The sequence below is a fragment of the Sander vitreus genome, chromosome 16, assembly GCF_031162955.1.
Source record: "Sander vitreus isolate 19-12246 chromosome 16, sanVit1, whole genome shotgun sequence".
Taxonomy (NCBI): domain Eukaryota; kingdom Metazoa; phylum Chordata; class Actinopteri; order Perciformes; family Percidae; genus Sander; species Sander vitreus.
The window spans coordinates 10,095,245-10,112,092 of record NC_135870.1 but is presented as its reverse complement, the minus strand read 5'-3'; the positions used below and the strand labels follow the sequence as shown (position 1 = coordinate 10,112,092).

The 16,848-nt window shown below is 35.5% G+C and overlaps 1 protein-coding gene across 1 annotated transcript; it reads right to left on the bottom strand.

Annotated features, from left to right (window-relative positions):
- Nucleotides 1-170: 170 nt before the first annotated feature.
- pstpip2 (proline-serine-threonine phosphatase interacting protein 2) lies at nt 171-10,839 on the bottom strand. Its single transcript, XM_078271135.1, has 14 exons — nt 10,738-10,839; nt 9,430-9,530; nt 7,044-7,118; nt 5,905-5,939; nt 5,669-5,775; nt 5,519-5,581; nt 4,802-4,900; nt 4,064-4,109; nt 3,779-3,858; nt 3,584-3,682; nt 2,368-2,464; nt 2,116-2,200; nt 1,989-2,017; nt 171-1,131 (listed from the first exon to the last, which is right to left on the bottom strand). Exons 1-14 carry the CDS (start codon nt 10,768-10,770, stop codon nt 1,076-1,078), a joined length of 1,005 nt encoding a protein of 334 aa, XP_078127261.1. The 5' UTR covers nt 10,771-10,839; the 3' UTR covers nt 171-1,075.
- Between the last annotated feature and the right edge of the window lie 6,009 nt (nt 10,840-16,848).

The following is a 16,848-nucleotide window of genomic DNA, read 5'->3' as shown; positions in this document are numbered from 1 at the left end:
TGGTTGGTAGTCAAAATGAAGTACTGCCTTAACTATTAAATAAATAATAAATAGCAGGTGTGAATGCAGGCACCAAACACTAATAGTCTAGTTAAAGACTTATAGTAAGTTAAAGATGCACTTGTAAATAAGAAGATACACTGTGAATAGAGGAACTTTCATACTTAAAGTGCTGAGAACAACAGTAACTTTATTTACAGTCAGCTGCACAGTAAAATGCCATTTAATCCCTCTTTACAAATGCAGTTTCATACTTAGTCACAGTTTGTAGCAATTTTTACAAATGATGTGTTGACATAACTAAAGCAATATCAATGTGCAGAAATTCCAACAATCCTCAAGTATTCAGAACATATTGTATGTCATCATCATACATATCCATTTTAATAACTTGAAAGCCAATCAAGGGCATAGGACCGAATCTAACTTTCTTACAATAGAAAATGATTGTTCAGCACCGTGTGTAAAACCTGCAAATAACATCTCCTGTCAGCTGACATGCTACTCTCACATCTTAGAGGAAGTGAAAACAAGTAAGCAGTTCTTTTTTTTTTATATATATATATTAAAAGTTTGAGAAAAGTATAGATCAACAAAAATAAATGTAAAACTAAAGATACATTCAAATGCAATTATGTTGAAGATAGAGCCTTGCACAATATAAACACAAATAGGCTCTATATCTGGACAGTATTAAGGACTTCTTAAGTTTATACAGTAATTACCTTCTTCTTTATCATCTAATTTTACAGAATGTGTTTTTCATCAAATACTGAGCAAAAGTCTGAATTGTAGCTTTTGTTTTCATTTAAAAAAAGGAACAAAACACAACAACAACAACCTAAGAATAAAATAATGATGTTTCCTGTTCTGTGGTACACTGTGGTATATTCACAATACCACATATCCTTACCTAATAATATGTATGTGCACAGTTACATCCACTCATTTCCATCTGGTAAATTGTTATAGGAAATTAAGAGACTTAGTGAGGAGACTTATGTAGACTTCATGTCCACTCCAAAGCTCCAGAGCTGTACATGATGTACAATAACTCCTCCAGCAGATCTGTGTGTTAGTATTGGATAACACTGTACCCTGCGTCTGGCACTGTTGAGTAGACTGTATCATCTGCAATCAAAGCAAAGATCAAACAACCAAGGTAGTTAGGTATGAAAAGCTGATAAGTTGATAATAAAGCCACAAGTTTGATTGAAAATACCTTTTGTTTCACACACATTGCCAGAATATTTAAGTTGTAAATGTGACAATTATCAATACACAGTAAAATGTAACAAAGGTTGGTGAGTGTTCCCATCAAAGCCAAGTATTCAGGTTCACTAAGTAGCATGCTTCTTCAACGACATCATGCTAGCAAGCAACACTTCATACACTGTATTTAAGCAATGGTGGAAAAAACGTTTTTAGATCTTTTACTTAAGTAAAAGTAGTAATACAACAGTGTTACAAGTAAAAGTCCTGCATTTAAAAAATGTTTAAAAAAGTAAAAGGACAAAGTATTAGCATCAAAATATACTTACAGAACCAAAAGTAAAAGTACTCATTATGCAGAATGGCCTGTTTCATAATAATATGCACAAAATTACCTCATCCAAATCAGTATGTTGGTTTCTTCTGAATAGGCCCAATTCACAGCAATGTCTCTTCAAAGTCTGGCTTTACCACTTTAATTTTAGAGAATATCCAAGTTTTTTCTTGGAATATTTCCCCCCTCCCCCAGCACCGTATTTTTCTATTTCACCTAATGGCGTAAAAAGTACAATAATTGTCTCTGAGATATAGTAGAGTAGAAGTATAAAGTAGCATTATGTATATATGTATAAGTAGCAATATAAATATTCAAGTACAAGTACCTTAAAATTGTACTGTACTGTAATTGTAGTGCAGTACTTGAGTAAATGTACTTGGTTAATTTCCGGCACTGAATTAAAAAAAGAAGAAGAAAAGAAATACTATTACACCCTTACTGTCATTTGGATCAGGTAATGGCCCCCTCCTGAAAATTCACAAAACAAGTTTATTCAATTAGTGGTTGAAATACTAAATGGAAGGATAGATGGATAAACAGACAGGTGGCAGCCTTCTCTTGTTTACCTGGTGATTGGTGGAGGCAGTCGAGAAGGTGGAGCTACAGTTGAAGACCTTTGACCACTGTAGAAGTTCTCATACGTAACTGGACCTGTTAAGAGAGGCATAATGATACTGTTCAAATACTGCCAACTGATAAAACAGTGCATGATTTAGTGTTGTTTGATAACTACTTCCCTCTGTATGTGTGCCTTCAGCATTCCAACACTGGCTAATTTGTAATGACACAGTATTGTAAAGTTATCTTTTATTTCATACCTGGTGGTTTGTCCCCGGTCTGCCTGAGGTTTACAAAGTGTTCAATATCTTCCTGGACATCACACTGTTCCAGTGACTTCCTCACTTCCTCATACAGCTTTGCACGCGCACACACACACACACACACACACACACACACAGAGAGAGAAACCGTAAAAAACAAGGTCAGGGTCCAATTAAGCAATGTCTTTATATATATATATATATATATATATATATGATTGGAGGTTTGGCCAAGAAAGAAAAATAAAAAATAGAAGTAAGGTTCTTATAATAATACAACATGTTTGTGCAGATGATTTTAAACTTGCATTAAACACAACTCTGACATATCATGACCTAAATAAATGTTTTAGTGTTACCTGTTTATAGATCTAGCAGTTACTTAGCAACATTATCATTAATTTAAAGTAACTTTTCCACCTGTGTCCAACATTTACTCTCCTTTTTGCTCTGTAAGCTGTAAACACAACACTAACATAGTATCACCTTATGAAGCTGAAATGTTAAACATGTATCAAACAGTTGCTTATTTACTGTACACATTCAGCAGATACAGAGCATCATTATTATTATCATTGTCATTTGGCGTCTTGTTTTTGTCCAAATGATGATGTAAGTTCGATATTCACTCTCTTTTAGTTCTGTTTTTGGTCTCCACCACCTCCTGAGGGAAATATCTGTCTCTTTAGCTGCTAAATGCTACACTATGCTCACCAGCTAGTCACCACTGTGTCTGACCAATGACTGCTTCACAGCTTAAAGCTATAGTGCGTAGTTTCTGTCTCTCCCATGAGGAATTCTAAGTAATGACAACCAAACTGTCGGCGCATCCACATGATACCAGCCTTCCGTGATCGCGCACCACCCCCACCCCTCCTTGGCATGTAGCCAAGGACAACACAGAGGATTAAAAAACATGATGGACTCTTTAAAAGAGGTAATTATCTTCACTCAATTTTCTGCGCGCGAAAGTCGCCGGACAACACTATTTTCTAAACATAGCCATACTGAGAAATACAGAGAGAGTTGTGTTTAGCTGATAGTCTTAATTAGCTTTGTATCAACTTATTTGGTAATGGCTTGAATGTAACGGACGTTCATTAATATAAAAAAGTTACGCACTAAAGCTTTAAAAATAACCGATTTTTAATACCCTAGAGCAGTTTAATATTGATTATAGCAGCTTTAGAGTTACTGCAACTGTGGACCTCACCTCATCACTGGTCACACACTGCTGGGAAAGCTGGTTGAGGTGAGTCCAGACTGTGTTTCTCAGAAAGTTAATTCGCTCCATTGCCTGTTTCTCAAACATCTGTGAAGGAAAACATAACATAAACATTTTGCTCATTTACATGATGTAGTTACATTTACAGTTGGTGTGTTTTGGAATCTTACCAAAAAGTCTCACCTCACAGGCTTTGACATGTTCATTCAGCCATTCATCTCTAACCTTTCCCACTGTGATCACATTCTGAAGGTATAACCTGTCTGCCAATCAAACACATACATTAGTATTTAAACCACTACAATCTCGCATGTGGTGTTTCATAGCATTAGCACTTAAGCCATATTAAAATCAGCCTGGTTTTGTGTGTCAGACAAGCAGTCTGCAGTCCAGTCCATCCAACTCTAATGCTCCCAACACATGATGTGGCAAAGATGTCCTTAGCAGTTTTTTTTGTTGTAAACTTACCTGCTTCTTCTGAATTCTGTTTTGCTTGCTGTGCCTTATAATAGAGCTGAAAGGTGATGAATAAACATATGAGTACTGAGTCTTTAACAGTGGGTCTAAGGCTAACACATAACAAGTAACAAATGCAGAAATGACTGTATAATGTCATATGAACATTCAATTGGTGCCTCTCATACAATGGTAACCTGAAACACAGTAGATGGAGGAGTCTGAGGCACAGAGATAAAAACAGTAATTGTTCAAAGACTATTGTTTTTAAACAAGGTATAGTCAGTTTTTTAAATTTTTTTTTTTTACAAAATTATTAATATTTTCTGGAAGTGTTTTAACAGAACTTCCAATGTTTAAATAAGCTTTCCAATGCTGCTATGTTCTTTTATTGGGCCCAAATATTATTATTGATAATATTTAGATTATTTAGTCTTTAAAATGCCCTTTGCGAGTTTTTAGAGCCCAACTTGATGTCTTCAAATAGCTTGTTTTAAAATAAATCCAATTTACAATAATAGACAATGAAGACCGAGTAGCTAATCCTCAAACCTGAGAAGCTGGAAACCAGTTCATGTTTCACATTTTCGCTTTTCTAACATGAACATAGACCGAAATAGGATCAAAACATAATCCTCATGTTAATTCAAAAATGTAGAAAATAAATCTTCAAAGTTTATATTTCATCCTTTGTAATAACATATTAATCTTCCTTCAGTGAAAAGCTGCACTTCTCCCCTGTAACGTTACCTTCTCTATGTGCTTGGTGTTGTTGGTGTTGGTGTTTCGGTTCACGTTCTGATCTGCTTCTTCTTTATCTCGGCACTTCTGCTCATATGTCTTCTTTGACTGGGGACAGCAGTTTGTAAACTGTTTAACACCACAGATGATGTAGAAAGTTTAAGAAAGTAAAGAAAAACAGCAGCACTAACAGAGCTGCACTAAGTGTGTCTATAGATTAAAGTTTTTTCCCTACCTTGGGCTACTGGCATCCATTTGTTTTGGTGCCACCGATACATTTATATTTTCATTTGAATACTGCATGACAAGTACTTCTTCTTTTGGCAATTATTTTAATGTTATTAAATTACACTTTGTGATTCAATTCCCAGACTGGTCACACAACTTCCCTCACCAAAGGGGAAGAACAGAGAAGGGATAAGATGCATTTTCACTGTATTCACAACACAACTGAAACTCTTCTGACATGAAACAGGAAAGGACTAAAATAGCCTTTGTACTGTCACTTAAGACAAGTATTGCAGCATTGACTTGGCAGGTCTGGCTTGGTCGGGCTGTGTATAATTAATTCTGCATGCTACTGATGTGCTAATCAGCTTAGTTTATCAATAACACATTACAAGGAAAATAAACAGAAATGTTCTTGAGGGAAAGTCTGAAAGTGCCCTTGAAGTAATTTACTTCATGTTGAGCCTGTAAATAATTAACTTTGAATGTTTTACTTACATCCATTGTCTTCTTGAACTGTGAGGACTTCTGTTTGTGGAGAGCATCCATCTGTTGTTCCACCTGAAATGACAAGGTTGTATCTAGTTAACAACTTGCAAAGATAGCGCGGTCACCTCGGTGCATCACAGTGCTGATAAAACCGCCAACCTTTTTCCTCGCTTCTTTTTGTTTTTCTTTGAATTCTTCCAGTTTCTTGGCCTCCTCCCTCATGCTCTGCGCCATTTGTAAGTGTGATAGACTCACATGTTCAGTCTCTGCAAGGGTAAAACATGGTTTATATTCTGAGCTATGCAGAACACATAATCTGCAACAAACAGTGAATAATGGCGGGTGAAAGGCGTTGTTATTCAGACTATTCAGACTAAAAAATATTAAGAACTTACGTAATTTGAATATGTCCAGGGATCGTTTTAATGAGCTTAAAAAGCAAAAGAAAAGGTCATTACAAAATGTGCATAAGTACACAACTTCATTGCATCTATGAGACCCTTTAATATCTACTACACAGCACACAAAAAGGAAATTAAAGCTGTGGAGTTTTGGACCACTAGTTGAACTATGATGTTGTATGTGTATGATGCAATGTTTTTATGAGTGGATCCCCATTTTGTTTGTATCAATCACACCGCCGTTTCATGACTGACAGTTGGTTTTAAAAATCTGCTTTACAAAGTATTTTACGAGGAAGGAAACATGTTTGTTAGACTTCAAGCAGGGTTTCTGTAGGGTTCACCAAGTTAAATGAAATACCTGTTTGATGGTAATACTGCCAAAGTAAGAAAGAATGAGGAAAAACCAGTAGGGATGATAAAGCCTACAATTATTCATTATTGTAACCCTTTTTTTCTCAATACTTTCCTAATGATTTAATTAATTAAATTAATGCAACCTAGGCCAGAATAACTGGCAAAAAAATTATAGATTAACCAAGATATTTTAATACAGAAGAAAATTCCATGCTTTTCAGACTTTTCAAAACCTGCAGAAACTTTACTCACACAATGCCTTTTGGTGAGAAATACTGAATGTAAACATAACTTGTAATGTTTAGAAAAAAACCTCCAGGGTACTATTAATATAAAATAAAATAAAATATAAAATAAACCACTATGGTTTAATTAAGTAAATACTGTTCCCTGTCCCCACCTCCCCCATTAATCTTCCTTCCTCTTCAGAAACAGCAGAAACAAAGTCACACTGAACATGCAACTGATGACAGTTTGGTAACTAGACGTGATAATCAACATGTCAACACTGGCTCACAAAATGTGACCGATGAAAACAACACTGTTATGAAATTGCAGCAAAATAATGCAATCCTCATTTGATTATTGCCTCGTTTTAAACTGTGAACCACAGAGTCCAAATTATCCCACGTTTAGTGACTAGACTCTGTTTTTCCCTCTCTTTCTGCATCCAAACTAATAGGCACAACATTGTTAGTTCTGCAGTGACTGAGGCTCGCTGTAAATAGATCTGGTCAAACACATAACAACAGCATCTCAACACAGAGGTTGCTTACTTCATTTCATTGTGTCCACACACCTTCTTGGACAAACCAAGGAGATCTTTGGCATACTTCTCTTCAATTGATGCCCTGAAAGAAATAATGAGTCCAGCATAAAGACAAACGTACAAAGAAAGTAAAAGAACAAACAGGGCAAGCCTTTATCTGATATATTGCAAAATAATTTACATGACATCAGCGATAGGCAACGCTTTAATATTATTTTATACATATACACACAACTTGGTTATCGCTGTCAGCCTGTGGTCTGATCACTGTGGTTCTGCGTAACTGCCAGTGTCTGCATACTATTTGGTTCAAATGTATGCATGCATATCTGAACAAATAGACTCCATCTCATTAATACTTTTCCCTACATATACCTCAATTAATTTCTATAATTGACTTACATCATACCAGATAACTTTCAAGCATGTGTCCATACTCTTGCTTTTTTGTGAGTGTGTGTTACAGTATTTTGGAAACTCTTGTATCTTGTGGTTTTAAAAGTGCTTTTCATTCTTACACAAGAAAACATTCAGTTATGTTATTATGTATGTCTTTTGCTTTATCCTTAGCTGCATGTTTTATTATACTGATACTGTAATCTTAGTAAATAAAGTTTATGCCACTGGCTTCCAAGAGATAGAGGCCAAATTAATTATCACACAAAGAAGGAGGAAATGAAAATACAAATGTCAAACTTTGTATGACTCCATTATAAAATGTATCCAGATGATGCTTCACAAAACATAATTTGTTATGAAAGGCGGAGAGCTACAGTTCTCTAGGTTAGAAACATTTTTTTCTGTTCCTGCTTTATGAATAATTATTTCCACTCGTCTACTACAATGCATTAGTGTGCAGGAATAAATGCTGATTTGCCTGCAGATTTAATTTAAAAGTAGGAAAACTCTTCAATCATCATATTACTCTATTTTTTTTAAAGATTATGTTTTGGGCCTTTTTTTTGGATAGGACAGCTTAGACTTGAAAGGGGAGAGAGAGGGGGAGGAGTAATCCTCTATATATGGGCGCCCTGGCTGTTCATTTCTAAAGTGTGTAAAAATGTGCATTTGGGGAAAGTCTTTCTGGCATTTAACACTGTCATTGCAGGTTCGATATAAAGTAGCTTTTTATACAACATTGACTGATTGTAGGTTATTGCAAGCAAATTATTTGTCACTAATACTAGGCCTAATAATGTTTCCTTGAATTGGCAGAAGGCTGCACCACTGAAAAAAGTGTCAAACTTAACACAATATTACAGACCAACCATATACACCATGCTATTACAAACTTGTAATTTTCACAAATGTGTAATGAGAAACTCAAGATCTTGCTCTTCTTTATCTGTCAGTGAAATTCATGTTGCTTCTTCACTCATGTGTTATCTTATTGCTATTAAAGTATACTTAATGATTTCTGGTGTATCTGAGTGAGCACTCTTAAGCAACTTCAGCCTCACAAAGAGACATTTAATCCTATTTCATTGTGGTCTTTGATTGCTCTATATCCACCTACTACACTTGAAATGTTCTTCCGTCTTAGACTTGATCATTTACTGCACTCCTCTCACTGATAAACCTTAGAACTTCCCATATTAAAAGTATGGCAAAGTCTACAGTATTTGTACTTCTTTCTCAGCCTTCATTTTCACACCTATCTTCTCATCTGGTTTTGTCAAACCTTGCAAATGCAATTAACTGTATTTGCTATAACACATTTTAATTCACTGCTATACAAAAGTTGTAATTCTGATTAAACCAACAGGGCCTATGGTTTTGTTACACTGTTCGTCTCTGAAGCCTTAACTTATACTGTGCCTATCCATCTTGCTTCCATTTAATTACATGATAACAACTAGTATAGCTGGCCAGTAATTTAGAGCTAGAGTGCAATCTTGCTGAACTGGGCTAGAGAAGAACTAACATACAAACTCATATTTTGTTTCATTACTGTACATACATAACCACCTACTTCAAGTATTCAAAGTAATCTAGTAGTTTACAATATGTATTCCTTTGCACTATTTGTATTTGTTTACAATATCAAGAACACTTGCATGTAGTTGGTCATTGTTGCTTTTTATATTTATATATACGCACATATTTTCCACCTACTTACATAATAGTTCTGTTTATTGTTAACTATCTTTGTTCAGCTCTATTGCCCCTGTTTTAGTTGTATGTCTATTGCTAGCTACCTGTAAATTGTTCAGTGTGTGTTTGTGTGTGTGTGTGTGTGTGTGTGTGTGTGTGTGTGCGTGTGTGTGTGTGTGTGTGTGTGCGTGTGTGTATGTGTATACATTGAGAGCAACTTAAAACCAGAGTCAAATTCCTTGTATGTGTATAACATACTTGGCCAATAAAGCTGATTCTGATATAGATCATGGCATTACCTGGCCTTCATGAAGTCCTCCACCTCCTTGCATGTCCTCTTGCCATCATTGAGATACTGGATGATAGCATCGTAGCCACCAGTGCAGGTCAGGTCAGAGTTCTGTCAATAACATGGGCAATATTTCATTCTGTTCATCTTCTTTGGTTTTAGAAATTGTAGTACAGTTGAGGTTATTTGATTAGAATATATGTCTAGTTTAGACCTTAGGGATCTAGCTGCTATCATACCACTAGCTCTACTACCACTAAACTCTTGTCTGAATTCTCACAATGACGTTCCCAAGACAACGCTACATGCAGACATAAATAAATACTCAAACATTAAGGTCTTTGACACAGAGATGTAAATTGATATTTTGAATTGTACTTCTCCGTGATTTAGGTAAGCTGAGAGTAATAGCCTATAATTATCCCCACCATAGAGATGTCAAAATCAGCGGGTTATTGACTTTCTAGCTTTATAAAAGATATGAAGCCATGTAACTGTTACTAATTCAACTATACAAGCCTATTAAGTACATTTACTTTTTAATAAAGCAAGTGGTGGAATGTAACTAACAACTTTGACTTACTTAGTAGTACTGTACTTATTTGAGGTACTTATACCTCAACTTGAGTATTTTCATTATTACTTTATATTTCTACTCCACACATTTCATGGGGAATATTGTACTTTTTATTTCACTATATTAATCTGACAGATATAGTTACTAGATACTTTGCAGATATTTTACATCCAAAACATATCAGTTTATTTAATATGATGCATTACTATCTGAACTACCCAACAGTATATAAAGTGGATTAAAATATGGTCCACCTTAACCAACTACAATACAATATAATGCAATTTACACATTAATGCACCAATCATAATAATCCAATAATATAATATAAAATAGTATAACAGTAGGGACACTTTTTCTGCATTAAGTAGGCATACTTTTATATAGTATACTTTTGATACTCTAAGTATACTTTAGTAAGGTAGTAAGGTTACTAATGTACTTTTACTTAACTTAGTATTTGTATAGTGTAGTAGACTATTAAGTTAGTACTTTTACGTAAAGTATCTAAATACTTCTTCCACCACTGAATTTATAAATCACCAGCTGGGAACCGGGACCTTTGATGAGGTCAAAAAGTATTTCTAATTTCCATCACCACTCGACTTCAATAGAAAGAAAAAGTTAGACAAGACAAGTTACTTACTTAGCTAAACACATCCTCTTTATTATATCCAAAATTGTTTATATTATTAAAAATAATAATGAATAAATAAACTCAACACAGCACTAGAAACTCACCCAGAAGAAATCCTTGAAATGGAGATTTTTCATAACTGTTAAATGAACAGGAGAGCAGTGTGTCGACGGGTCTGTTAGCTGACTTAAAGTGTCTGAACTACCGGTAAGCTGTTCGGTTGTTAAAGCAACAGTGACAGTGTGGGCAAGGCGCATTTAACGCATGCGCAGTGATGATAAATAAAAGCTAAATGTTCTGTCCATAGATATAAAACAGACAGAACCAGAACCATTAGGATTTTTAGAATTAGAATCAGATTTTTTCTATCTATCTTTATATCTATGGTTCTATCGCTCCTAACGTCAGCTTGCACCTTATATATATATATATATATATATATATATATATATATATATATATATATATATATATATATATATATATATATATATATATATATATCCTTTATAGGGACTTCAACAGAAAAAGGCATGGATAATATCAGACAAATAATGTATTAATAACTTGAAAGAGGTGTAATTCAAAATGCATGGAATACACCCTGTAAAGCATGTTCTGGAAAGATGTAAACTGAATATTACACTAACTATTCCTGTGATTTCAGAGGTCTAAACAACAATTGTTACTATTTTTATTCAAGGCAATATTTTAATTACGTATTATTATTATTATTATTATTATTATTACTTTCAAATGTTATCTAGGAATTTATATTTTAAACAATTCAGTCGACAAAAATGTCTTTTTAATTAAACTATTTTAGAGTTCTCACATTGAGTTTGAGTATGCTACCATCTGGTGATTAATGAAGGTATGTACACAAAATATAATAGAATGGAATATGCTCAGGGGTGAAAGAAGTATTCAGATGATTTACTTAAGTAAAAGTACCAATACCACACTATAGAGATACTCCATTACAAGCCCTGCATTGAAAATGTGACTCAACCAAAAGACATTTTTCTTTTTTAGACTTTATGTGTAAATGTAATTATTGGTATAACATATATTGCCTGTAGTGTCTCCTTTATGTTTTTGCATACACATACACATGTGGATTGTGTCATTGAAAACTTTACTACACACTCTTTTTCATTCAATATTGTATGCACTTAAAGGAGCCTTGTGCCTATCCTGTTTACATGACACCCGCTCACATCAGGAATATGCCAGTTCAAAATAACCTTTGAAATCTGTTTAGTGTAAAACATTATTATAGTTTTAATGTTTTATAATTTGTTTATTCCTTCTCCCATAAACACACACACACACACACACACACACACACACACACACACACACACACACACACACACACACACACACACACATGCTAGCTTAGCTGCCCCACTTTCAGAGTGGAGGAGGCATGAGATAATGTATTTCCAGAGACGTTCAGAGACAACAGAGTTTGTTTACACACTGAATATTACTGACATGGACATTATGTAGGTACAGTAACTCTGATAAGCATGTTCATAGTACTTTTATGTTGAAAACACCCTGTTTCTTTCTCTCTTTTCCTAGTACCTTCAGGGTGTGACAATAAAAGAAAACCTGGGAGGACAAGACGTTTTACAACGCTGTTATCAGACGTTTTACAACGCTGTTATCAGCGGTGAGGCATGTGCCTTCCATGTTATCATTATGCACTGTAGATGAACTATGTGTTTAAGTGCAATTTTACTTGTACTTAAGTATTTCCATTTTATGCCGCTTTATATTTCTACTTCACTACTTTATTATATTGGAACAAATTTACTTTTTACTCCACTACATGTATCTGACAGCTCATAGTTATTGGTCACTTTTCAAGATATTTTTACATACATTTATATATACTGTAAACTTATTAAGCACATGCATTGTTAAAGATTAAACCAGTGGTTCCCAATCTTTTTGGGTTTGTGACCCCTCACAAAAAAGTAGTCTATTTTGTGCCCCTTTCTGCATTTCAGATGTCTATGAGTTGTTGGCAGTTCCACCAAAGAGACATTGGTATATAAACCAAGATGGCGCCGCAGAATGGTGACACGGTGTGTTGGTGCGCTCTGTTTTGTTTTGTTTTGTGTTTTAACTTTGCTTCTTGCGATGGTACCCGTATCTCATCCCGCTTCCTGGGAACTACCATCTCCCAAGACCTCAAGTGGGAGCTGAACATCAGTTCCCTCGTCAAGAAAGCACAACAGAGGATGTACTTCCTGCGGCAGCTGAAGAAATTCAACCTGCCAAAGACAATGATGGTGCACTTCTACACAGCCATCATTGAGTCCATCCTCACATCCTCCATCACCATCTGGTACGCTGCTGCCACTGCCAAGGACAAGGGCAGGCTGCAGCGTGTCATTCGGTCTGCAGAGAAGGTGATTGGCTGCAATCTGCCGCCGCTCCAGGACCTATATGCCACCAGGACCTATACGCCACCAGGACTCTGAAGCGTGCTAGTAAGATTGTGGCCGATCCCTCCCACCCCGGACACAAACTCTTTGAGACACTCCCCTCTGGCAGGAGGCTGAGGTCCATCAGGACCAAAACCTTACGTCACATGAACAGCTTTTCCCCCTCCGCCACTAGCCTTATTAACAAGGCCCGGAAACCACCCTGACTCTCCACCCCTGGCTCTTCATGCCACTGTTCTCTCTCTGCTGTAATGCTCTTTATTTATATATTTTTTTTATTTCTATCTTTATTTTTAATTTAATTTAATACATACTGTGTACATATACTTATACTTATATTGTTTAATATTCCATCTAGAGAATGTGTGACGTGCACCAACAACACCAAAACAAATTCCTTGTATGTGTTAAAAAACGTACATGTCAATAAAACCCTTTAATTAAATAACTGTATGAGACCCAAACAGGTAAAATTATATGACCCCTACGTCGGGTAACACTAGACCAAAACACCAAAATGTTTATAAAGTAGCTAAAAGTAGGTAAACCAGCTCCACCCTGACCAGCAACAGTAAAATGCATGTATGCATCAGTATTACCAATCTAATATTGTAAAACGTATATATCAGTTACAGTGGCCATATTTCTGCAGAACAAGTTTACTTTTGATAAGTTTTAAGTACATCATTCTGATAATATTTTTGTATTTTTCCTTGTAATGGAGTATTGGTACATTTACTTAAGTGAAGTGATCTGAATATCACTTTATTTCCTTCACATTTTAGTGATTAACTTCCTTTTTACGTTCTTGTTCCTTTCACAACTTTCTGTAATACTCTTCATCTCTCTGTAACAATCTGTAACACTTTACTTCTCCTTACATGGAAGTAACTTATGTTATTGTTATTCAGCCACCAGTGCTCAGATCACCTGACTGTAATTCCCTGGGTACTTCCATGTTTTTACAGACAGGAAGAGATCGAAGCAAGCCATAACATGTTCATGATGCACACTGAGCAGAGTATTGAGACTTTATGCCGTATCCTATATGAGGGAGAATTATAGGAGTTTGAGTAATTTACAATGCACATATATGGTGTGTGTAACTTAATTAGAGGCTGTGCGGGTTGAATGAAATGCCTCTTTGATGTCCAATGAATGCAGTCAACGAAAGTTGCTCACTCTGATGTTGTTCTAATTTTCTACAGTTGCATTATAGCCTTTTTGGATGTAAAATAAACACTGTCTATTGATCACATGACATGGTGGTTAATTTGAATATTCAGTGTTTCTGTTTATATAATCCCTAGAAGTGACACTACAGTGTTATTATGACCTTGCTCTACATTCTAAATAACAACCACTGTGTTTAAATGTCTCATCACTATCAGCCAATTAGAACTGTTGTTGTACATTCAAATCCTTTTCACACAATAAATCTTTATGGTGGAATTATATAAGTGTGAGCTTGTTCTTTAAATTCAGCCTCGCGGTCTGTCATGTTGAAATCATGCTTCATATGACGCACTGACACAAGTTGTTTTTACTTTCTATACAAAGTTACTTGTGACCCTATTCAATACCTCATATGATTTTTATGTATGTTTGATTAATCTTCTAAAATAAACTATTACAAACACCAACCGTCTGGCACAAGCAGTATGTGTTATTGTGTTATGTACTACAGTAGTAGAACAGGTACATGTTTTGTGCAATACTACTGATTAGGCGCCTCATAGTAGTAGAAGTTAACCTCAAAGTGGGAGGAACTTAGCTGACAGGGATTCCTCGGCCATAAACGTGCGTCACCCAGCAGTATTTAAGCTCAGCCTGCTATCAATAGTTTAAACCTGTTCCTTCTTGTCAAGCCACAACTGCACAGCTTTGTAAGCACTGAGGGAAAAGAAAAACTGAATCTTTAAAGCTTCTCTTCTCATTTCTGAACAGGCAGAAGAAGCACTATGAAAATGGATAGCCACGGTGAGTGTCTAAGAAGATTTCATTGAGCCTAACCTTGTTTTAATGAAGCTTTGTGAATTTATACATGTATTAGATCATGAATACTCAACCTATGTGTCTATGTGTTTTGCCCTCAGATCTTGCAGTCACAATTAATCACTGTGCATATGAGCTACGTCAAGTTGGAGATGGACTTCACTGGAGATACAAACTGCTGGAAATACTGATCAAGAACTACAAGACTGTTACTAAAATCAAGTGAGACATGTTCGTCAAAGTACATGAAAGAGGAATTGGATTTTGCTTAACTGGATGGTATTCAGAGCCAAAGCAGAAGCATCTTGGATACGGACTCATTGCTGGAGGCTAAATGTTGGCTCTCAAGTGGGATGTAAGCTCCTGGAAACACCCTGATGGAGACATGGACAAATGTTAGGGATGCTGTTGATCCACCGATTCAGAGCCATGGGTGACTGGAACCAAAGTGGAATATCTGAATGGAAGTTATTTGCTGAAAGATGCTGATTATTATCACATGTATAGGCTACATACTTCTGTATACATGGACATGTATGAATGTTATGCTCTATCAGCCTGTCACATGTATGTTAACTGAAGAATTGAGACTTAGTTACTTATCTACTCAAGTTGCTAATTAAAGATTCATATTCAATAAATCTAGAATCTGGTTGTGTGTTTTATAGTGGTGAATGCCAATGAATGTAAGGCTGCAATTAATTCCATACCATTTAAAGGAATAGTTTGACATTTTAGGAAATATGCTTATTTGCTTTCCTGCTGTGAGTTAGATGAGAAGATACCAGTGAATAGGCATATTTCCTAAAATGTCAAACTATTCCTTTAATGTGTTGATTATTTCTCCAATTAATCCTTTCGTGACAAATAGTCATAACTTCCCAAATCCGAAGGTAACATCCTCAAATAGCTTGCTTTGCTGATTAACAGTCAAAAGCCCAAACATATTCAGTTTACAGTGATATAAAAAGCAGCAAATCCTATTTAAAAAAAAAACTGATCACAAGGCTGCAATTTTTGCTTAATAAATGACTTACACAATTAAACAGTTATCAAAATCGCTAGTTTTCTGTCAATGATGGCTAATCCATCATTTCAGCACTAGATGAATCTGATAAAGCTGCATCAGACTAAGCACCTTACATTACTTGTATAACTGTGTATGATCATTTATGGGACTATTTAACAGATGGAATGGGAGAAAAACAGATGGAATAAAAACAACAGCAAAACAGTGCTAAATTCAGGCACTTAAAGGATCCTTACTTTATTTTGTGTGGTAATACAAAAGCATACATAATTATAGAGGATAGGAGAGAAGATCCCTTTCATTGAATTCCATTAGATCATACACGTAAAATTACTAATTACATACAAGCCTTTTCTCTTTAGCTACATCCACAAGTACCCCAGCCCTCCACCAATAGCATGCATGGTCTCTTTGCTCTAAACAAATCTCAACAGTTCTTCATACCTATTGGTATTTTGTTGGTAGAAAAAAGAAGACAGAACTAGAAGTATGGTGATGTAACTTCACACACAGATCACACTCATTAGACCAGAATGTTTATAGCCGTCCTTTTATATTGAAATGGAAGTGTTCCCAGATCTGCAGTGAAGCATGACTGGAGACAGTTTTTGTTCCAATAGATTGAATGTTGTTGAACAGTTTCAGTCTTTAACAACGATTCATCTGGGGTCCAAGTAACCTACCCATCATCTGCATGTAGGAAAAAATATAACATGCCCCGCATGGGC